The sequence below is a fragment of the Symsagittifera roscoffensis genome, chromosome 1, assembly GCF_963678635.1.
Source record: "Symsagittifera roscoffensis chromosome 1, txSymRosc1.1, whole genome shotgun sequence".
In the NCBI taxonomy this organism is placed as follows: domain Eukaryota; kingdom Metazoa; phylum Xenacoelomorpha; order Acoela; family Convolutidae; genus Symsagittifera; species Symsagittifera roscoffensis.
The window spans coordinates 35,833,723-35,857,076 of record NC_087062.1 but is presented as its reverse complement, the minus strand read 5'-3'; the positions used below and the strand labels follow the sequence as shown (position 1 = coordinate 35,857,076).

The 23,354-nt window shown below is 35.0% G+C and overlaps 2 protein-coding genes across 2 annotated transcripts in view; one reads left to right on the top strand and one right to left on the bottom strand.

Annotated features, from left to right (window-relative positions):
• Positions 1-3,393, top strand: part of LOC134856701 (uncharacterized) — a 28,982-nt gene extending 25,589 nt beyond the window's left edge. The window contains exons 2-4 of the mRNA XM_063872972.1: positions 1,861-1,981; positions 2,689-2,727; positions 3,143-3,393. Of these exons, the coding sequence (XP_063729042.1) occupies positions 1,861-1,981; positions 2,689-2,727; positions 3,143-3,376 (394 nt within the window). The 3' untranslated portion in view covers positions 3,377-3,393. The remainder of the gene's footprint in view (positions 1-1,860; positions 1,982-2,688; positions 2,728-3,142) is intronic.
• A 118-nt stretch (positions 3,394-3,511) lies between these two features.
• On the bottom strand, positions 3,512-22,749 carry LOC134856702 (lysozyme c-1-like). Its single transcript, XM_063872973.1, has 3 exons — positions 22,633-22,749; positions 8,902-9,089; positions 3,512-3,878 (listed from the first exon to the last, which is right to left on the bottom strand). Exons 1-3 carry the CDS (start codon positions 22,685-22,687, stop codon positions 3,663-3,665), a joined length of 459 nt encoding a protein of 152 aa, XP_063729043.1. The 5' UTR covers positions 22,688-22,749; the 3' UTR covers positions 3,512-3,662.
• Positions 22,750-23,354: the final 605 nt, after the last annotated feature.

Genomic DNA, 23,354 nt, shown 5'->3' with positions numbered 1-23,354 from the left:
AAAAAACTTTTTGCCCCAATGAAGATATTGACTCCCTGAAATCAATTATTTACATTTTACCTTCGATCAGTTTTTGTTAAGTTTTGGGAGTTTGAAAACTGCCAATTTAGCCATGCTCTGGACTAACTCATGCGTGCTTTGTAGATTTTATCCGATTAGTTTGCAGTATTTAGACAACCGCGTATTCATACTCGTCAGTAAGCAGACAAAGGCTATATTAACCAATCAGAATCGAGACAAGGAAGAACTTATTTAAAAATAATTATTTATTTCGTAAGGTTGCTTTCTCATTTCAATTCTGATTGGTTAAAGTAATAATTGTCTGCTTGCTGACGAGTATGAATACGCTGTTGTCTAAATACAGACCGCACTCCATTTATCCATATTCCTGAAAGCGTTACGCGAACTATTTATGCGTGGCGAAATGTCCCGCCAAACAAAATCGTTCCAAATTAAACAAGACTGCATTGATTTTATGGCTAAGCCCTGAATGTTCCGATTGCCCTTTTTTTCATATCGAATAGTTTTTGATTAAAAAAAAATATTGAAAACGTATAAATTTTGGAGAATATCAAAAAGTAAAATTTTGAGTCGTACGAAATAAATACGACCGATTAGCTAGCCCATGTTCAATTTGGAACAATTTTGTTGTGCAGGATAATTTGCCCCGCATAATTAATTTGAGGTTACACTCTCAGCATTAGGCTTTAATTCTTCATAGCACGCATAATTTAGTCCAGAACATGGCCAATTTGGCAACTTTCAAACCCCCAAAATTTTACAAAAAATAATCTGAGATAAAATATCTTTTTATATTTGAACTCAGGAAGTCGATATGTGCAATGCGGTACAAGTAGTTTTTGTTGAAAACTATCGATTGGCGACAATTGACCAAATAAAAAAAACCACAACCGAGCATAAATATTCCCTTTTCATCAAAAATTGGAGCAATTAAGGCTAGCTAATCGGTCGTATTAGTTTCGTACGACTCAAATTTTCACACTCAACCTTTGATATTGTATACGAGCAGTCTTGTTATTATTGTTCCGACTTTCGTAACGAAAGTAACGGAATTTTTGTGCTCGGGTGGGTTTTTTTTTCTTCAGACAATATTCGACTTTTTAACTAGCCATTTTTGACGAGCCTAAATTTGCTGTTTTGTTGTCTTGAGCTTAAATTTGAAAAGATACTTTACCTGTGATCTTTTTTCGTAATGTTATGGGGTTTAAAGATTGGCTTTTTGGTCAATTTGGGACAATTAACCAGCGATATATTTCGCTCCATTAACGCGTAAGCGGAGATTTAATCCGTCTTAGAAATCTTTCCATATTGGTAGAAGGAAGCTTATTTGCCATAATTAATTTGTCACTAGGAGCGAAATTTATCATTTTTTGAAATTTATGGCGTGTGGGGGGACGATTTCACAAAAAATCTCAGCTTAAAAAAAAATTAATTTTTGTTCTTTTTTTTTTACATCTTCACATTTTTTCTAGTTATCTTTAATTCATAGACCTTACATGGCAGTCGATACATTCTCGGCTTCGCCCTGATACAAGCAGTTTTGTTAAATTTCGATGTGTTTTTGAATTGAAACCTACTAAAGTAAACCAAAAAGTATCGTGACACAATTTCCAGATTTTATTAAGACCTTGGCTGCCATCTATGCTAATATATAATCGCAATATTTTGCCGTATTTTTTGAAGTTGTTTATAATTTTCGAATAAATTGCTGCTAGTTTAATTATTCCCGATGGAATTTGTTTTATCGCCAAAGCGATCGTTTATGAAAATTTTTGGTTTTAGGTTAATTTTTAAGTGCGGTTAAATTGATAATTTGCTGGCCGAATTGTTATTTTACAGTGAGTTGTTCCGATTTGGAGTGTGCTTTGTGGGTGTTCTGTTGGTGGTGATTGGCGTGGGTCTGTTTCTGGAGTGGTACAGGAAGCGATTTGGTCCACTGGTACTATCCACTGTTCTACGGGTTAGTACTATCGTTTATGCTAACTGTTCAAACAATTTAGTGTGAGCTCAGAATTTTTGGAAGTACAGACTTAAGAGAATTTCTTCAATTTCTCCCCTTTCATTGGGATATGTTTTGGTTTTATCTAGTTGATATACATGAAATGATCTGTCATTTCGAGCAGGGGCGGATCTAGGATTTTCTCGAGGGGGGGGGGGGGGGGATTTTTAAAAAATGTCGAAATTTTGTCGACCTTTTTTTAGGTCGACCGAATTGATTTTTCAAGCTCTCCCTAAGCACGGTTTAGTCCCTGTTTTGGCCAAACTTTCTATGTCGCAGCCAAAATTTTGCAAAAAAAAAGACCAAAAAAGGCGTTTTTAGGCACTTTTTGGAAAATTTTGACCAAAAAATAGCGTTTTTTCGGCGCGTGATCCCCCCTCAAAAGTAATATATATTGGCGCCAAAGGCGCCTTTAGAAAGTTTTTAAGATCGGTCGGCCAAAAATGGATTTCTTAAAAAATACCAAAGGGGGGAACCTTTGGGTCGGCAGGGGGTCGAATCCCTGAGGAGGAAAAAGCGTACGCCCCCCCCCCTAAACCCGCCCCTGATTTCGAGGCCCAAGCTCGACACAACTTTTCAGTGATGATTTTATGAAGATAAGACGAGCTTTGAGGAAGACTACATACGTAACTATAGACAAAGCCGACTGTCATCGTATTATATTTCAGAGGCTGTGGAGATCGCCAGGTCAACCTCAATCAAGTCAGGTGAATTATGAGCTGCCGATCTTTTAATTCACAATGGTGAAACAATTGTAAGGTGGTTTCTACCTCACCTCGAAAAGCTTTGTTGATCGGCAAAAGCAGGTATTGCCTAAAAATTGAACCTAAAAACCGAACAAAGTCGGGCTGCGCTGAAAACGCGGCTGAAAATACCAAAGCTCTTCAAATGTGCCGATGCTTACTCTTGGTTCCCGACCATCATGATACCACTGTGATTTTTCACGTATCAGAACATGCGACTAATTAAGGTGTTTTAGCTAGTAAGCTTTGGGAAAGTTGCGTTTTCGTAGCCCAAAAAGATTAAGTGGAAAAGAAAAACAGCAAAGAATTATGTTCAGAGCGTTTCTTCTCAGTTCTGATGATAACCATTTCAAGTCGTGCATTGAATTCTGTTTTCAAGAATAGAGGTTGTGCACCTGTTGAGTTCACGTCACAAGACGTTGAACGCATGCTACACACGTATGAAAGCTCATCAGGCGCGGCCAAGGGAATCGAAAAAGAGCAGCTGGCTCATCGGCTGAACCGACTGGTTGCCAAGGAGAAACTTCTTAAAGATTCAATCGCAGCCATGCACAGACCAGCTCCGCCCGAGAAGTCGAAAAGCACGGTCGTGGAGCCCGTTCTTGAAGTGTGAAGCTTGGTGATGGATTTCAATAAGATAGACTCAATGTTTCGCCTTTTAAACCATTTTTTATATTAAAAAATTGCAGTGATAAATTGGAATCATTTGTTTTATTTTTAGTTTTTTTCGCAATCAGAGAAATAGTGTTCATTTACCGTTAACATTGAACCATAATCAAATTTTAAAATCATAAAAGCAAACTCTCGTTCTTCTTTTTTTTTTTCTAATTTAACCGCTTCCTTTTTCTTGAATAGAGTAATGTTCCAGTTACTGTTATGATTCAAATGACATTTCCTCCTCAGAAATGGCAGCTTTTTACCCAGTTTTCAATAGCGGTCTCAGTTTGGGCTCTGCAGTTGTAGATCCACCCGTACCAAGCGAAGAACCCCTGCACTCTGTAGATCAACTTGGCACAGTTGGTGGCATCTCTTATGTCATCAGTGAGCAGATCGGAGCATGGCATACTGCATTCGTTGTATCCAAAGCCACTGTCGCACCAGTAGTAGTTGTTTATCTAAACGAGTATAAATGAAGAGTAACCGAAAAAAAATCATAAACGATATCCGAAAAAAAAAGATGGTAAAAAATTGCGATGCTTGGAGGGGATAGAAAGGTCAGTTACTAGAAAAAGAAACACTTCATCGCAAAAATAAATTTTGAACAATTAATATCAAGCATGATGGTAGTCCAGAGATTTCTGAGATAGACTATCAGTTGACTTTTGTCTCTGCTAACAAGTTCTTCTGTTATCAACGAAATACTCAGAGTTGCTTCTCAGGTCTTACTTGATTCTGATTTAGAGAACCTCAAACAAAAACAATCAAAAGATGGTTCAAAACTTTGTTCGTTCTAGCCAACCAAACTGACATCTTTCTCACTGAGCAGATAGCAGGTATTGATCCAGCAAAATAATTGACTATTATAATCATAAGAAAAAAAACTAGTGAAAAATTTGAACAATCATTGAAAGTAGAAACCGCTAAAATAATGACCACGTTATTGGTTTTTAACAAAAGAAGCGACAAGACTGCTCGTATCAAGGCGAAGCCCTGAATGTTCCGACTGCCTTTTAAAGTTTTATGGAGCAATAATAACATTAAAAAATTAAATGTAATAAAATAAAAATAAAAAAAAATTTTAAATTTGAAATTTTTTATGAAAATCATCCCCCCACACGCCATTTAAACTACAAAAAGATAGATTTAGCTCCTTGTAACAAAACAATTATGGCTTCTTTCAACCAATTTGGAACGATTTTAAGATGGATTAACTCTCCGCTTACGCGTTAATAGCGCGAAATATATCGCGCGTTAATTGTCCCAAATTGTCCAAAATGGCAATCTTTAAACCCCCATAACTTTACGAAAAATGATCACAGGTGAAATATCTTTTCAAATTTGAGCTCAGGACAACAATATCTTTTGAATGATATCATAAAAGATCCGTCAAAAATGGCTAGTTAAAAAGTCGAAATTTGTCTGAAGAAAAAAAAACCCACCCGAGCACAATTATTCCGTTACTTTCGTATCAAAAATCGGAACAAAATGTCGCTAATTGAGAATATCTTGATATGTTTTTCAATCTGTGAGAATATTATTTCGAGAATTTATTATTTTTTGGAGGAGCAATAAAATTTATAATAAAAAGAATTATAAATTTTCTAAATAATACAGCGCCACAAAAGAGAGATAACTGTTAAACTACCGACCAGTTTCGATTCTTCAGTGAAAAAAAAATGCTTTAAAAGTTTTAAAAAATCAAGCAGAAAAACTAAATATTTATAAAAGCAAAAAACGTTGATGCCGAGTCTATTCGGATTTCATTCAAAAAATTCTCAAATAGACTCAACTTTGGATCTTTTTGAAATAACAACCTACTAAAGAACACTTTGTTTGTAAATTCTCAATTTGTCAAAGCATTTGGCTCTGTTGATCACTCAAATCTGCTTGCGAGTTGTTAACGCTATGATTCCGACATTCAATACATGTTAGTCTGAAGTCATACATTCAAAACCGATGGCACTCTGTTGATATTGAAAACATCATCTAAAAAGCGCTCGATAGTGTCCGGGGCGCCCCCATAATTGGTTCTCCGGACTAATTTTAGCGGACTGTAAAACAATGACTTTCAAAGTTTAGAAAATTCAATTTTTTTGTCTCCAATTAGGTGGATGCGAAGAAAACAACTTTTAATGGGCACTTTTTTCTTCTATAGCAATAGTTCAACTGAAAATTAGATCTAAAAATGATAACTTAATAAAGAAGATTTATTTCTGATTTACATGACCGACACCGTAATTTCATGGAAAAAAACTCAATTTTGATGGTAATAAAATGGAATTATTCAAAATATTGTCATTATAATTCATTATTTTTGCATTTTTACACCATGAAATACTGACATAGTAATCGATTTTTCTATACAAACAAAATCCATTATAATTGATTAAAACTCATTTGAGTTTCATTGTCACTAATTAGTATGGATTGTAATGTAATCTCAACAAGTTTTGCAAAGTTATTTGAACATTTTCTGCATTACTCACGGCCTAGTCGAAATCCATACCCGTTCGCATTTCACATTCAACCCCACTACTCCGCCCAAAGTCCAAAATCGATTTAGAGGAAAAAGGAAAATAGGAGTTTAGGGGAGGTTAAATCAGATGGAGGAGTGAACAAAACTCAACGAATTGCTAGAAACAAAAAATGAAAATTTCAGTTTTTTAGATTAAACAAATTTATCGTGAAGAGATAAAACAAAAAACAAGAATTCATTGATATACGCCGAATCTCAATCTCAAAACAAAGAGTACCGCCTAGTCGAAATCCATACCCGTTCGCATTTCACATTCAACCCCACTACTCCGCCCAAAGTCCAAAATCGATTTAGAGGATAAAGGAAAATAGGAGTTTATGGGAGGTTAAATCAGATGGAGGAGTGAACAAAACTCAACGAATTGCTAGAAACAAAAAATGAAAATTTCAGTTTTTTAGATTAAACAAATTTATAGTGAAGAGACTAAACAAAAAACAAGAATTCATTGATATACGCCGAATCTCAATCTCAAAACAAAGAGTACCGCCTAGTCGAAATCCATACCCGTTCGCATTTCACATTCAACCCCACTACTCCGCCCAAAGTCCAAAATCGATTTAGAGGAAAAAGGAAAATAGGAGTTTAGGGGAGGTTAAATCAGATGGAGGAGTGAACAAAACTCAACGAATTGCTAGAAACAAAAAATGAAAATTTCAGTTTTTTAGATTAAACAAATTTATCGTGAAGAGAATAAACAAAAAACAAGAATTCATTGATATACGCCGAATCTCAATCTCAAAACAAAGAGTACCGCCTAGTCGAAATCCATACCCATTCGCATTTCACATTCAACCCCACTACTCCGCCCAAAGTCCAAAATCGATTTCGAGGAAAAAGGAAAATAGGAGTTTATGGGAGGTTAAATCAGATGGAGGAGTGAACAAAACTCAACGAATTGCTAGAAACAAAAAATGAAAATTTCAGTTTTTTAGATTAAACAAATTTATAGTGAAGAGACTAAACAAAAAACAAGAATTCATTGATATACGCCGAATCTCAATCTCAAAACAAAGAGTACCGCCTAGTCGAAATCCATACCCGTTCGCATTTCACATTCAACCCCACTACTCCGCCCAAAGTCCAAAATTGATTTAGAGGAAAGATGAAAATAGGAGTTTAGGGGAGGTTAAATCAGATGGAGGAGTGAACAAAACTCAACGAATTGCTATAAACAAAAAATGAAAATTTCAGTTTTTTAGATTAAACAAATTTATCGTGAAGAGAATAAACAAAAAACAAGAATTCATTGATTTACGCCGAATCTCAATCTCAAAACAAAAAGTACCGCCTAGTCGAAATCCATACCCGTTCGCATTTCACATTCAACCCCACTACTCCGCCCAAAGTCCAAACTCGATTTAGAGGAAAAAGGAAAATAGGAGTTTAGGGGAGGTTAAATCATATGGAGGAGTGAACAAAACTCAACGAATTGCTAGAAACAAAAAATGAAAATTTCAGTTTTTTAGATTTAACAAATTTATCGTGAAGAGAATAAACAAAAAACAAGAATTCATTGATATACGCCGAATCTCAATCTCAAAACAAAGAGTACCGCCTAGTCGAAATCCATACCCGTTCGCATTTCACATTCAACCCCACTACTCCGCCCAAAGTCCAAAATCGATTTAGAGGAAAAAGGAAAATAGGAGTTTAGGGGAGGTTAAATCAGATGGAGGAGTGAACAAAACTCAACGAATTGCTAGAAACAAAAAATGAAAATTTCAGTTTTTTAGATTAAACAAATTTATCGTGAAGAGAATAAACAAAAAACAAGAATTCATTGATATACGCCAAATCTCAATCTCAAAACAAAGAGTACCGCCTAGTCGAAATCCATACCCATTCGCATTTCACATTCAACCCCACTTCTCCGCCCAAAGTCCAAAATCGATTTCGAGGAAAAAGGAAAATAGGAGTTTATGGGAGGTTAAATCAGATGGAGGAGTGAACAAAACTCAACGAATTGCTAGAAACAAAAAATGAAAATTTCAGTTTTTTAGATTAAACAAATTTATCGTGAAGAGAATAAACAAAAAACAAGAATTCATTGATATACGCCGAATCTCAATCTCAAAACAAAGAGTACCGTCAGTATACCGAGTTTGGTTTGAACTTTCAGCCTGGCTTATAAAGATTTTTTAAATCCATTGATTAGCTAAAATTAACCGATTATATCCAATAATATCAATTATATTGGACTGTTTGTTTTCTTAAAACTATAATCGATCATTAATCCATTATAGACATTTGTCTTAGAATTTTATAGGAATTGACAATGAAAATCAATTATAATCGATTATTGATACGACTTTCGTAACGAAAGTAACAGAATATTTGTGCTCGGGTGGTTTTTTCTTCGAAACTTATTTCACCTATGGTTGTTTTTCGTAGTTATGGGGTTTAAAGATTGCCATTTTAGCCAGTTTGGAACAATTAACGCACGATATATTTCGCGCCATTTATGCCTAGGCGGAGACTCAATCCGTCTTACTAATCGTTTCAAATTAGTTGAAAGAAGCTTATTTGCCAAAATTGATTTGTTTTTAGGAGCAAAATCTATCACTTCGTACTTTGTATGGCATGTGGGGTGATGAAATAACAAAAAATCTCAAATTAGAAAAAAAAGATTAAATTTATTAGTTTTTTATATTTAATTTTAAAATTTTATTGCTGCTCCATACACCTTAAAAGGCAGTCGCAACATTCAGGGCTTTGCCCTGATACGAGAAGTCTTGTTATCCATTTGCGGTCAAGCGTAAAAATTGATCTATGTCGTGAGTGCATTTGCTTGAGTATACTTGGAAACTAATTTACTAAGTCACTGGTTCAGCAGACGACAAATTTTGTTTTACTACAGCTAAAATCTGAAAAAATAGGAACTTCATTACGCAGAGGGACTTGATCAAAAATATTCACTTCTTGTTTTTAAAAGGAACGTGTACCTGAAAGATTCCGTAGTCGCGACTTCCGTTTGTGTTGTTATTGGTGGCCGCCGTGTTTAGAAGCGACTCATGATAAGCCAGACACACCCAGTTACCCAATTTGAACCGCAATTCCGGGTCGGATGAGCTGACAAGTCCATAGTCGATCAGTGTTTGTGCAAACTCACAGCTTGTGTAAATTTTGCTCTCTAAAAAGGTTTAAAAGGCTAAAAAGGCTGCTGATATCAGGGCCCAGCACCTGAAATGATTTTCAGTAGCCATAATACACTATAGTTAATGGTTGTAACCACTGATTATTTGGTAGTATACAAAACAGACGAGGTATCATAACCAGCTTCCATTTAAACATGATTAACAACACTGAGCAAAAGCATAAAAATCATCGAAAATTTAACATTTACGAAGAGCATGCAATATAAAACAAAGAAGGATATGGCCATTTGTTGTGCACTAAGCCCTCAGTGCCCGCACCATATTCATCTTTGCAGAGATAATCTATGAACGTTTTTAACTTTTTTTGTGAATTCGGTTTTACTTTTGAAAGGTGCTACATTAAAACACTTATTTTACTAGATATATTATAATTTACTTATGCAAACTTCTTTTATTGGCATAGTTGCAAGTTTTCAGGCAGATTTTTCTTGTTGCTGAAATTTTTCTGAAAATTGTTAAATTGTTTTTGAATCAGGACACGACTGAAAAGGCTTTTTTAAATATCAAGCTTGATATCTTGCACGCTCTCTATGAGCTGGTCAAAATTGTGTACACAAAACGGATCTACTTAACATTTATCACCCCTTCCAAGAAGTGGCGGTAATTGTTAAGTAGATTATGTGAGCCGATTTTTCTACCATCAGAATGCAGCAAAATTCGAATGATAAATACATCGCTCTCGCGGTAATTTACTGCTTTTTTAAGAGGCGGCCATTTCTTAGTAAATAGAAAAGTGGAGGGACCCGCACCGGAGTTCCATGGATCATAATCGATTATAATGAATTTTCGTGGTCTGTCTCAATAAATTTCGATAATAATCGATTATAATCGATTAAAAATGGATTATAATGAAACTATTTTTTAATCAATAAAATCCGAATATAATCGATTATAATCGATTATAATCGATTATTTTTGAAAGAAAATGAAACTTGTTTTCGAAGGAAAAATAATCCATTTTTAATCGATTATAATGGATTTTTTCGAGGGGTTATTCTTGAAATTTAAAATTTTGTTCAAAATTATCTCCTTTCCTGTTTAGTGCAGTTGCTACGAATTACGTTTCAAAAAATGTTACATTTCAGAATAAAATTTATATTTTTTTGTCTCTACTTTTTTTTATTCATCGCAGTTTAACTAACACTTCATTTCACTGTTTTTTTACCAAAACCCTAATAAAACTAAATTTTCAGGGGTTTGAATTAGATTTTCATAGCTTCCCCCACCGGAGTTCCATGGATAATAATTATAAGTTTTTTTAACCCAGTTTTTTTTAACCAACATACAATTAACCCTCCCCCAGTTTAGCAGTCCTCCATTTACCCTCCCCCAGCTTACCCGAATTTATTTACCCAACTCCCCCCCCCCCCAGTTTCTCTACCCCCCCCCCACAGCTTCCCCCCCCCCAAGCTTCCCCCCTCCCAGTAGTAAAAGACATGGCATAAATTCTGCAAATTTCTCGCAAAATTTGCAATATTTTGCAAAAAATAATTGAATTTAGTTCTAAAAATGAAATGGATTATAATGGATTTTTATTTCAAAATAATCGATTTTAGTGACAAAAATAATGGATTATAATCGATTATAATGGATTACAATGGATTTTTGTTTTTCAAAAAAAAATCGATTTTAATGACCACATAATCGATTACGTGGTCTAAATTTGCCACAATAATGGATTATAATGGATTATAATGGATTATAATGACAACATTTCAGACAACATTTTTCCAATATAATCGATTATTATCCATGGAACTCCGGTGCGGGGAGGCATTAGTTTTGTAGATTCGTAAAAACTAGCCTACGCCTTAGTTCCTCCCCGCCACTTCTTGATGTTGTAATGACTCAATTGTAGATGATTTTTATACTCTCCCGGGTTGACCAAAAATGCTAGTTATACAATTTTTATATATGGAAAAGAAAAATTAGCAAAATGTATGAAACTTGTATGATTAGTATTTTTTCATAGACTTGGTTTATGGAATTGTATGATTAGCATTTTTGGTCTATGGAGGTCAACCCGGGCTGCTTGCTTTCATTTCTCTAAAATTGTGGCTGGCTTATGCACACTCAAATTTTAGGCACTCAGTCTTTTGTAACATCAATTTGGGCGCCGGAAATCAAGCCAACGGGACTTCAAGCTGTACCGAGAATTTAATATATTCAAGTCCAACTCTTATTTATATCGATGCAATTCGATTGTTTTTGTCAGTGTCTATAAAAGTGAAAAATATTCGATTATAATTCACTAAAAAAAGATTATTTCAGTTTTGAGAGCAAGCGACGTCTGATCGGAAACTAGACTTTTTCTTAGTAAACAACTTTTCTCGCACTTTCTGCCAAAATGCTCATATCTAATATTTTCAAAAGCTGACATGCTCCATTGCTTGAAAAATCAAATGAACTCTTTTTCATTTCATGTGGGTTAATAATATTTTTTTCAAATTCGAATATTGAGAAAACGATTTTGTTTTCAGATTGTTTTTCAAATTTATGTTTTTCGTCCTAATTTTTGGCGGCTGATTCTTTATTATTTTCTTTCAAATGCAATTTGTAATACTTTATAAGCTTTTCAAGAGGTACTTTTTTATACATAATTTTTTTCTGAAATTTTGATTCAAATATTTTTTACTGTTGAAAGTTGGTTTGTCGTTTGTCAAAACGCGCAATCAAGGGTGAATTGGTTTCAATGCTTTTGCCTGTTCCAGGAGGGATGGGTCGTAGAAAACTTGAAAGAAACTTTGTATTTTGACCTATTGTCTATATTTTTGTTTTCAACTCATTGAGGTTGATCTTTTTTCGGATTGGTTTCTGCTCGTTTAGTGATGCTCTTTGCTTGCTAAGGCTGTTTTTGATCATCGTCCGAGACAAATGCATGAAATTTTTTCAGGCTATTTTTTCAGCTATTTGTTTCAATAAATTGTAATGCAATTTTTCCATTGTATCGAGTTCTTTTTTTTGAGGAAAACTCTTGTCGACTGTATCCAATTCACTAATGTTCTACGCATATGTAAAAAAATTTTATCACACCACGCTTTAAATGGAAAAAAAATAAAAAACTATTTTTAGTGTTTCTTGAAAAACGTCGCAAGATTCTGTGCCAGTTATCCTTGTTTTAAATTGACCAAGTTTCTTAAAATGAACAAGTAAAGCGTTTTCAAGTTTTTTTTGCACAACTGCCTAAGCTTGTTTTGCACCTATCTCAACAACTTGTATCGAGTACTCATTCTTAATGTTTTTGAAACAGTATTCAGCCATTCATACAAGATTTTTACATGGTTACAAACATTGGCTGTTGGGAAAACTGCATTTTTGACTAATCAGATTCAAGACGGAAAAAGCTTAAGCAAATACATTTTTTGCTGCTTCAATTCAGTGTGATGTTAAGATACTAATCACAGCAATTACGCTTTATAAAAGACTTGAAATGTGTCTTTCAAGCCATTTAGATTTTTCTTTGCAAGGTTTATAATGAACCTAAGTTTATAATATTATCTGTTATTTCATTTTAACTGCTTTTGTGAGCAAACACCGTTTTTTAATTGGGATTTTTTCCGTGTTAACAGAAAGTGGCGGACTATTATGGTTGGTTGTGGTTGTTTTTTTCTCCAGAAAATTTCCGACCTTTACTGTTAAACTACCTGTCGGCTTTTCATACCATCCGAAATATGTTGAAGTATGTATCTCAAAACTAAAAAAAACCCTCACCTGCAATTGTTTTTTTTCTTAAGTTATGAAGTATTCAACTTGGAACTTCTTAATGGGATGAATAACACAAAATATAGTTTGTTCTATTCAATCTTAATCTCCAACTTAAGTTATTCTAAGAAGAAATGAGGCCAAAACTGTAGAAAGGATTTTTAAAATTTTGTTCCAGATAATATCCCCCCGCACACCATGATAGAATTTTAATGAAAAATTGAAAAATTTTCAACAAAGTTTACACATTTACAACAACTTTTGAAACCAAAAATGTTCTCATCGGTTTTAAAAAGCAGTTGAAACAATCAAATAAGGTTATTCCTTTTTAAATCTAAACAACTCAACACCATACAGTTTCACACCCTACCTTTTGTTGCCCTAGCAATTTTGTATCGCTACTTTTTAAAACTATTTCTATGACTTAACACCGTTTTAATCCAAAATGAAAAGAAAACTTACTTCAAAGGGGACTTCGGTAAACATCAAAACATTGACAGAGAGAAATTTTTGCCATTTAAAGCCAGACAGTTTTGCGCTTCTTAATTCGCATAAGTTCTGACCAAAAATGACCTTTAAAATAAATTCAATATATCGTTTCAAACCAAAATGAAATGGCCTTGCCAATTTTTTTAATGAATCATTCCAAAATGAACCAAAAACTAGCAAAAATTCAAAAAACTTCAAAAGCCCGCAAATAACCAGACGTCCTTTGACTAATATGGTCTAATTTTTCAGACAACTTCAGCCGGTATGGAAATGGTTTAACCAATGCCAAAAGCCTAAAAATCATTATTTTTTAGAATCCTTCTCGAACTTAAACGTATAACTTGACCGCTTTGTCAGCTTTCTATGAACTGTTGGCAGATAAACGCAAAACTAAAGGGTTTGCCAGCCCGTAGTCACCACCTAGCATCCCGCAATTAAGGGCGGTTGTCTTGGGATTAAATTGCTATGGAACGAGTCAAGCTTTTGCGTCTAGTTACGTTTCCGGGAGTCTTTTCAAAAAAGCCGACAAAAGTTCAAGTTGGATTAAATATTGCATTTTATTAATACAAAAGAAACAAAAATAAGACAAACTGTACAATGGCCTAACACAAACTAGATAACGTTCTGAAAAAATACAATTCAGTTTTGTCTTCGTAAACTGACATTTAATACTCGATACTTTTTGTTTTTTTGTAAACTCATGGCCACTCGATGCACCAAAAAAAGTGAGTTTATGTACGGACGCGTCTTCTTGCAGGCTGCCCACTACTTTCCACATAATTGGGTGGGCTCCGCTGGAATAGGATTCAATTCCGAAATGCCATCCCTCGACAGCAATCCCATTCACGGCCGCATCTCGCTGGTTCCAAAGGAAGGGTGAGAATAAAACTTCACTGTTTGGCACAAAGTTTTTTATATAAGAAGAGCTGAAGTACAGACACAACTTTTCAATTTTCTCATTTTTTTTTTGGATTCTAAACAATTTTTGTCGCATAGAGTCTGAATTTTTTGAAAGATCATATAATAGGAATTGCCTCTCTTTTCTTCTTTTTTCAAATGCAAGGGATGGCAGCATTTTTAAAGCCAGCGCTAACTTGTGATTCGTTTTGTAGGTCACTTTCAGATCCTATTCATTACTTTTTCTCATGTTATTCTGGGGGAGATGGAAAAAACAACCCAATAAATGTGCTCCGGTGAATGTTTTTTGGAAGAGCAGCTTGATCGAAAATTAAAAAAAAAATTTTCAGCCCGGCTGTTAGGTGCTAAGTCAAATAAACCGTCCAAAAGCAATTGTAGGTTTTTTGATTTTCATGGGGAGGAAGAGGTAAAGGCAAGCTGGCGCAACGCCAGATACACTAACATGAATTGAATATAGCTGATAGAACATTTTTGGAGCAAATTTGAAAGTTCCATTGGCTAACCAGAAAGATGACTTCTCCAGAACTCTCAGCATTTCGGGGTCGCCGCACAAAAGGATTCGCTCGACGGGGATGGGCGGCATATTTACATCTAGCTGCCTACGTGTGCGCGCAGCGGCCCGGATCAGCTTGTCTTTACTTGGGAGGGCAAACCGTGCGGCCATATTGTTTGTAACTGGCAAAACCGCACTGGCAACTGCGAGAGTTGGGGTAAATCTCTCGCTGCTGAGAACTTTTAAATGCTTCATGACTTTTCGGTCATCCGAATTTCGCGCTGAAATGTCATGGTTATGCTCTCCACGCGTCTCGATTAATTCGGAGTTTTCTGTAATGGCAGTTGCTCGACATTTATGTGCTCAATTTTTTGAGCAAAACCAGTTTTCGGTAAACTTGTTTTTCCGCTGGAAATAAAATTGGTGGCCGGACGCTATAAGAATTGGCTTGTTTTTAGATGAAACTGTGAATTCAAAAGAAGGCTCAATCGTAATGTGTTAATTTTGTTTGCGATTGCTTATCACTTGAGTAAAGTATAAATTGACTATAAGAATTTAACTTTTGTCAGAAATCAAGTTTTTTAGTGATCATAATGGTTTAGCGAAAAGTCTAATTGAAAATAAATTACGAACTTGTCGATAAGAATCTTAAGTAATTTAGGAAGCCACTTTTTAGCATGTATAACTAAGATAAACCAAGTTTTTCATTCTGGTGCGTGCGTTAATTGCAGGATTAATTTTAGTGTGATAAGGTTTAAGATCAGAAATTCAAACAGCATTATTTTTAGTAGTGAAATGACTAGGTGTTAAAATGTGGGGGTGTTAAAATGGAAAATAGGAGTTAAATTGTTGTGGATTTAAATTGTTTAGTAGTGAAATGACTAGATGTTAAAATGTACGGTGTTAAATTGTATGGTATTAAATTGTAGGACACCCAAAATAATGCCCTGATACGATCAAATTCTTCAAATTTGAAAATCAATTGATTGAAAAACAGTGTCAAATATATAAATTTTCAAATCTAATTAATTGAAAAGTGCTGAGATCGTTGCATGCCTTGATGAAAAGCTGTTATGCCTTGACAACCAAATGCATTAAGAAATTTTTCAACCCATTTTCAATTTATCAAGCAACCCAATTATTGTTCAGAATACTTTGGGGTGGCTTAATACAATTTCGATTGGATTCGCAATTTTGTTTATAACTATAGTGCACCTAGTCTCAAAACATATATCAATTACTCCTTCTATATCATTCATGGAAGATTTTTCAGCACTTCAAAAAGGATTTTTTCTAAAATTTGGCTGAATAACACTGTTAAAAACAATAGAATTATTTAAAAATCTATATACTTCGACCTATTATGTCATAGCATGCCTTGGTTGAAGAAAAACTCTTTTTTATTCTATTAATTGAGGTCACGAAGTGGAGCTTGATAGAGTTTATTTTGTAGAATTAACCAAATAAAAGATTCTATGAGGTCCCGGTTGAACGCTAGCGTTCAAAACAAAAGGTTATCCCACATGGTAAACTGATAAACTGACGCATGCGCGGAAACAACTGAACGATATCTGTTTAATCATTTGTCTGAAAAACCACAACTTTCAATCGTGCAAACAGATAAATGAACATAAATCAAGGTCAGTGGACCAGTTTGAATAGATATAACATTGATTCCTAAGTTTGGGACAATCTTGAATTTTATAGTTCCCTTACGACTTAAATTTTTTAGTCCCCGTGGAACTTTCAATTTTTTTTTCAAAACAGTTTTCTGTTTGAGTTTTATTGCCGCAAGGATTTCACAAACGCTTAAATTTCCGATGATTTTTCGCTTATTAGAGTTTTGAATTGTTTCTTTGTTGCTTCTATGGTCGTCTTCCTTCGATCTTTTTGACAAAAAATGGGTTTCCCAGAGTTCCGCGAGGTTTCCTAGAGTTGTGGCTTCGATTGATAATTGGGGTGGTGACTGCTTTGTGTCTACACGTTTTGGGGATTGTGCCTTGTTTTCAGAGGTTGAAGACCAGTCCTCACTTGATGAAACTGTTGGTACCAATTTTGACTGTTTTCTGCGAATTTATTTTGGTGATCTTTTGGGAACTGGGGTTTTTGTATTGAATTATTTTTCGTTTGACGGTGTCTTTCGCATTTGTTTTTCCGCATATCCTTTTTTTGGTTTCTGTTGTAATTACTTTAACCCTTCACTCTGTTCTTTATCGGTAACTTTTTTGGAAGGCCTGATTTTTCATTCTCATTGCTAACCGCGTGCCTGGGTGCGTTCGACTTCCCAATGTATAAAAAACAAAAACATGGTCCCGTTCTCTATGCGCATTCATACGCAACATAAATATTCAGTCGCAAAGGCCTGCATGGTTCGTGCATGAAACAAAAGCAAATCCGCTGTTTCTTAGAGGGCGTGGATGTTTAATTAGTGTTTGTATCCCCAAGCTTTGTGAGGATTGAATGATAAAATTTTACTGTCTTTTGTTCTGTATTTTACTTTAAATGTTTTTGGGTTGTTTACTTTTCTTGCAATGCGTACGATTTTACTTACTTTATACGATTCCTTATGATTTTATCTTCGTATAATTGTACGTTTTTGTATACTAAACTTAATGGTTACCGTCCTTAAGATAAAGATGTCTACGTTTTACTCCTGTCCCTGGTGTTTTCTCTGTCCAAGTAGATGGTGTTGTAGTTCTGTTGGTCAGTTCTAGATTTTTCTTGGCTGTTCTTCTTTCTTTATCACAATTTATTGCTCTGACCGTTTTTGTAAGTCATGCATCACTTCCGCTGGCAGTGATGGGTTCAACAGGTTTTTTCTATCTAAACATGTGGGCTTTGCGTTTTTCCAATTCAAGTTGTTTAGTGAGCTTGTTGTTGCTTTGTTAGATATTGGGTTTTTTGTTTTCGACCCAATTGGGCTTGGACTTTTTTGTGACGTTTTTTGTTAGTACATGTATTGTATTCCACAGTGTTTCATTCTAGAGTCTCAGCTACACCTGATGCTAACTTAAAGGGCAATTTTAACAATGCGTTCGACTCCTAGTCTGCGTTTTGGTGTTTGATTCATTCGTTCAAACACTTCTATTAATTTATAATCTTCTGCTTTCGCTGTTGGATATTTTGACAATATACCTATTGCTACTAGATTATTTGCATTTTGGTCCGAATCATCAGGTAGCGGCCAGGCAAAATCTACTTGAAGCTTTTTATTAGGCTTGTTAGGGATTTCTCACGTATTGGTTATAAGTTTTTTTTCTAGTGCAATGACAACAATTCTGAGCCATCCATACTATCGACCGATGAATGAAGGAAACTAGAAGTGTCCGCATAAGTCAAGCATTGCGGTCGATTACGGATGCGTCAACTAAAAGATGTCGAGCATCATCTCATGCAGTTGTGTGGGCAGTACTGCTCTCTCGTCAATCAGAAAGCAGTCATCCCTCCAGAACAGTCGATTTGGTATGTTGTATCAATATACTCCATATGAGTATTTGAGTGCCTCACAGTTTCTGTTGCGGACGAAATTCACTGATTTTTTTTCATAATTCGCTGTGTTCGGGTTGCGATTGTTATGAAGCTCAAGCCCAATCTTTTTTTGAAAATTGTTTAGTGCGGCGTAATTTCTTCAATTTCTATTTCAAAGAATTTTTCCACTGTAGCAAATATGTTTGCTTTATTCATCTCACAGCTGAGTTCAAAATGGTGTGATTGTGTCACGTTTGTCGGTCTCAATGTTCGTAGTTTTTCGTTTGGCCGTGCTTCTTCAGTTCTTTTTTGTGCTGGATCTACTCTCCTTTCACAATATTCATATAGTTCAATCATCTCAATTGTCAATTCTGTTTGGGTTTCTATTTCCTGGACCATATCGGCTAATGCTTGAGTCGCTGATTTGTGATTTTTGTCAGGTAGCTTTGTTTGAATTGACTGTGCCGTGTTCTGAGTAAACATTCGAAGTGTTTGTTTGTTTGTTTGTGTTGTTTTGAATAATTGTCTTGCATCTTGGATTTCCGTTTTGATTGTCTTGCTCGATTGTTGTTGCTCTTTTGTAATGGTCTCTGCGTTCGATGAGGGAGATCTTCCAAACTTTTTTGTGGTGGTGTTGAGTCTGCGCCAACTGGGCACGTACAAGCTGTTCTCTCTGTCCGATTCGCCTGCCATCTGTTTTCCCTAGTGTCCTTTTCCGGTTTTTCGTTGTAATTACCCTTCTTGTCCTCGCGCTATTGGGTATCAACCCTTTGCAGTCGACCGGCTTAATTGGTTCAAATTGAACGGAATGTTGGTAACTTGATTAGTTTTTCAATTGCCTTCTCATTGTTCGGTCTTTTCCTTGCGCGTTTTATCAGTTGATTTGGTGGGCAATTCTGATTGACTAAGTTATTTAGGACTATGTTGCAAATCATTTTAACTGTCCTAGGGCTGCTCCAAGTCTGGATGTTGATGGTTTGCGGATCACGCTGGTCCCAAGTATCGGTCAAAATGTTTGTCCTCTGTTTTTTTTTTCAGATATGGTTTTTATTATGAATTTGAATGCAGTTGCTTACTCTGTTTTCCAAGCTGATGATTTGATGTTTTCTGTGTTTTCAGACGAGACTTTAGTGATGCGGCTGTTTGGGCTAAGTAAGCTACGTAACGTGTAAGGTGACGTTTTGAGTCCATGAAACTTTTCAGTTGCTTAAACATTTTAGGTGGTGTTAGATTTTCTATTGCCTCTGTTTATATAATCAGTGGTCTTTTGCTTTCGAGTTTTATGTTATGTTCCAGCCACCCTGCTTGTTTACATGCAAATTTTTATTTTTCTTGTGATTTTGTTGCGTATCTTCGTCTAATTGCTGTAAAATTATTCTTGGTGTTTCCTTGTGATCATAATTTCTACTATTCGTTACTATCAAGATGTCGTCTAAATATGCTTGAAGTTTTGCTGTTTCTTAGTTTTGGATCTGTTGGTTTTGTTTTTAAAGTTCCACTGGGATATCCCTGTAGCTGTATAATCCCTTCTGAAAATGGTACGTGCCAGTAGCCTTGTCTACGATAAGGCTGAAAATGCACTAAATTCTTGTTTTCTGATCCAGCGGAATTTGCGAACTTGCGTAACGAAAATCAATGTCGTTTCTCTTAATGATTTGTATGATTTTTTTCAATATTAACTCGATGTTTTTTTGCCGTAGTCAAGATTGGGCTTAAGAATTTTATCTGAGCCCTTATCCAATGCAATAATCCAACAGGAAATTAGTTTAAGAGCAAATGACATTGTTGATTTGACAGCTTTGTTGATGCGCTGATAAATCATTCTGTCTGTCTCTGTCTAATTTTGAGTTCAAACGTTCTTAAAAGACATCTGATTTCTTTAATCAGCTTTGCGTTTTTGTTTCCTAATGGTTTTAATGGGTAGCAAATGACAATACAAACAGGATGTTTTGCCGGTTTTTGAGTTATTTTATAAATGAATTTTCCTTTCTTTTTAAAACTATTCAGTGAACTATTTTAAAAATAGCTTGTCAACTACTATTTGATAATAGAAAAAAATAAATGTTAAATTTGGTTACAAAACTTAGCTTTTTAATGTTTTTTTTTGCAATTTATTAATTATATTCGGAATATTTGAAGTTCTGCCTGCACTGCTGCTGCGGGCACTCCCTTTGTTTTTTTCTCAGTTAGTTTCCTTAGCAATTTCTTTTGAAAAAAAAATTTTTTTCACACAAATTTTGTACCTAGAAGTTGTCGAATCAGTCCGTTTGAATCAATCACTATATAAAATTTAATTATCAAACTTACAGTTTTTTGGACTTTTTTTTCAGATGGATTCAGGTTTTTTAATACAATTAAATTTCAGTTTTGCTTAGCCTCTGTGTTCAGAAAATCAAAATCATATAATTCGTTTTTGTACTTGAAATGAATTAGAGCATCTCAAAATTTCAGCTTGAGTTTATCGGCCAAGGACTGCGCAGCTTTTTTTCATTGAAACCCTTCGGTGATAATATGCTTTTCTCGATGATGTTTCCGGTTCGGTCTATGTAATTTTAGGACCAATTAAACAATTTCCACCAAAACATAAATAAATTTTCCCTTTTCTTCGAAAGTCGAAACAATATATTATCGATTATTTTTGAAAGAAGTTGAAACTTGTTTTCGAGGCAAATTAACCCATTTTTAATAGATAATAATTGCGCATTTCTTGGACCAACTTTCAACTGTTTTACCAATGTCATTGTGTTAATTTATTCGAAATAACTTCTCTTTAACTTAATATTAATTTTAAAAAAATCACATTTGTTTTTTTTTTGAAATTTTTGATCAAATGTTCTTGAAATTGTGCGACATGCCCTAAATTGTGCGAAATGCCTTAAACATGACACAAATTATATTTGGATTTTCATAATATACGACCAATTAGAGGACCCTGTACCGTATCCTGGGTTAAATTTAAATAGATTAATTTCCGCCTACTTAATTAGTTTACTGCCACCTACTCCGACCTGGTCTCCGTATCGGAATTATTTATTTGAACTTATTAGTCGGGGCTGGCAGCTATTGTGATGAATGGTTTTCGCAAACAAAGAAGACTTGTTAAAGTCATAAGATTTGAATTCTGCTTTACTGGGGGGATTGAATTATGCATCCTGTAAAACGTGTGAAAAGTCTTTTTTGTTTGTTAAAACCATTTACCATTTTTTCTGCCCATCCCGACCAAGATGTTTTCAGCTGCATATCAATTTGCAGAGCTGAAGTTTTTGAATTTTCCGCGACGTGAAAAAGTTTTTGGAACCTAGGTTTCCGCTTCAATTTTTTTTAATCTTGTGAAAATTTTTGAAAATTCATCCTCCCACAAGATTGGATCGCGCCCCTCACCTCACGAGTAACGGCAAGATTGGTTTGCGCCCCCCCACGAGTAACGCTAAGCTTGGTTCGCTCTCCCATCCCACGCCAGTATAGTCTAGACTGGAGGGGGCTACAATTTTTTCTCTTTTATTTTCTTGTTATAAATTAAGTTTCCCATTTCAATATTTCCAGACACTACTACTATTACCATTTTCTGATTGTTTTTTGTTCGTTGTTAACATAAAATAGTTAATTAAAATTAACACGTGACCTAAGTGGGAGCCGAGTAGGAGAGGTCGTGAGCTCAGTGGGCGTCGGGTAAGAGAGGCAGTGACCTCAGTTGGGGTCGGGTAAGAGAGGCAGTGACCTCAGTGGGTATCGGGTAAGAGAGACAGCTCTAATTCATAATTATTTATCTCTCCATCCACCTGCCTCTTCTGGTTACTTAGCAGTTTTTAGACAACCGCGTATTCATACTCGTCAATATGCTGACAAATGCTGTATTAACCAGTGAGAATCGACACAAGGAAGAAATTAAAAAATACTAGTTATTTTTTTGCAGACAAATGCTGTTTTAACCAGTCAGAATCGAGACAAGGAAGAAAATAAAAAATAATAGTTATTTATTTCGTAAGTTTGCTTTCTAATCTCGATTCTGATTGGTTGATATAGTATTTGTCGGCTTACTGGCAAGTATGTGTACGCGATTGTCAAAATACAGACCGCACTCCGCCTCTTCTCTCGATGTTTTTGCAATTTACTTTTCCGGCCTTGTTCTGTTAACACTGTCGCCAACGCAGTGCTCGCTCAAACTAGGGTTGCGCCCTCGCTACTGTCTGGGTTGGGAGGAACCCAATGCTACGCAAGAGCAAAGATGATAAAACTAAATTCTATACAATCTGGTAATTTTCTTGCATCGGACAAAAATTACCGGTAGCAAAAATTGAGCAAGTTGTTTCAAACTGAGCTTTGAAAAATGATGGGTGCAATATTTTGTGTAACGTTCAAATAACGTCATGGGCTGTGATGCAGTAAAAAAAAAACGTGATTTGAGCGCACCTTTCTGATTTAAATCAGTATAATGAAGATTTCTTTACCTGAAAGAGTAGCAACAAAGATTATCAGTATCAAAACTTGCCCAAGAAACTTCATTTTCTAACGAGTAAGTGAGTGGTTTGACGAAATCTGAGTTTCAAAAGCTGTTTATCTTAAATCGCTAAATATACTAATCCTACCGTCATATGCCATGTCTGTCATATAGCAAACATTAAGTTTTCAGAAGGTCACAAACTTTGTTGAAACTTCTTCAAAACATGAGTTGTTCAATTGTTTTGTGAGTTACACGATTAATTGATCAAAAATTTTGAGAAAAGTGCCCTTTAATGTAATTTTAGTAGTATTAAAATCACTTGTACAATTTGAAAAACAATATTTTTTAATGAATGTTTAAAATTGACTTCCTTCAAAATAAAATCAGGCGTCGGATATTCAATTATGCACAAATTACACTAAATTTGTCAAAAATTGACTAATTACTATATTTGATCCATGGGACGTAACTAAATTAAATAGAAACCTATTCAAGTTTTAGTTAATATTTTTATTGAGTCAGAGCACCCAGAAGCCAGATGTTTTTTTATTTAACCAACCAACCTCCCTGCAAAAAGGATTGAAAAATACATAGACACATAGCAATTATTGTTCTGATTTCACAGAAAGTCATTAGGTAACAGTTTTGCCCGGTGTGGGTATTTTTTCTTTGAACGAAATTCAATTTTCAACTAGCAACTTTCGACGAGTTTAATTCATTTCAAGGCAC

What these genes read in the sequence shown, in the direction of transcription:
- LOC134856702 (XM_063872973.1), bottom strand. Translation starts at nt 22,687, where the DNA reads ATGAAGTTTCTTGGGCAAGTTTTGATACTGATAATCTTTGTTGCTACT. An exon ending in CTTTGTTGCTACTCTTTCAG is followed by an intron (nt 9,090 to 22,632) that starts GTAAAGAAATCT and finishes AAACCTTTTTAG; the next exon opens with AGAGCAAAATTTACACAAGC. An exon ending in GCGACTACGGAATCTTTCAG is followed by an intron (nt 3,879 to 8,901) that starts GTACACGTTCCT and finishes ATACTCGTTTAG; the next exon opens with ATAAACAACTACTACTGGTG.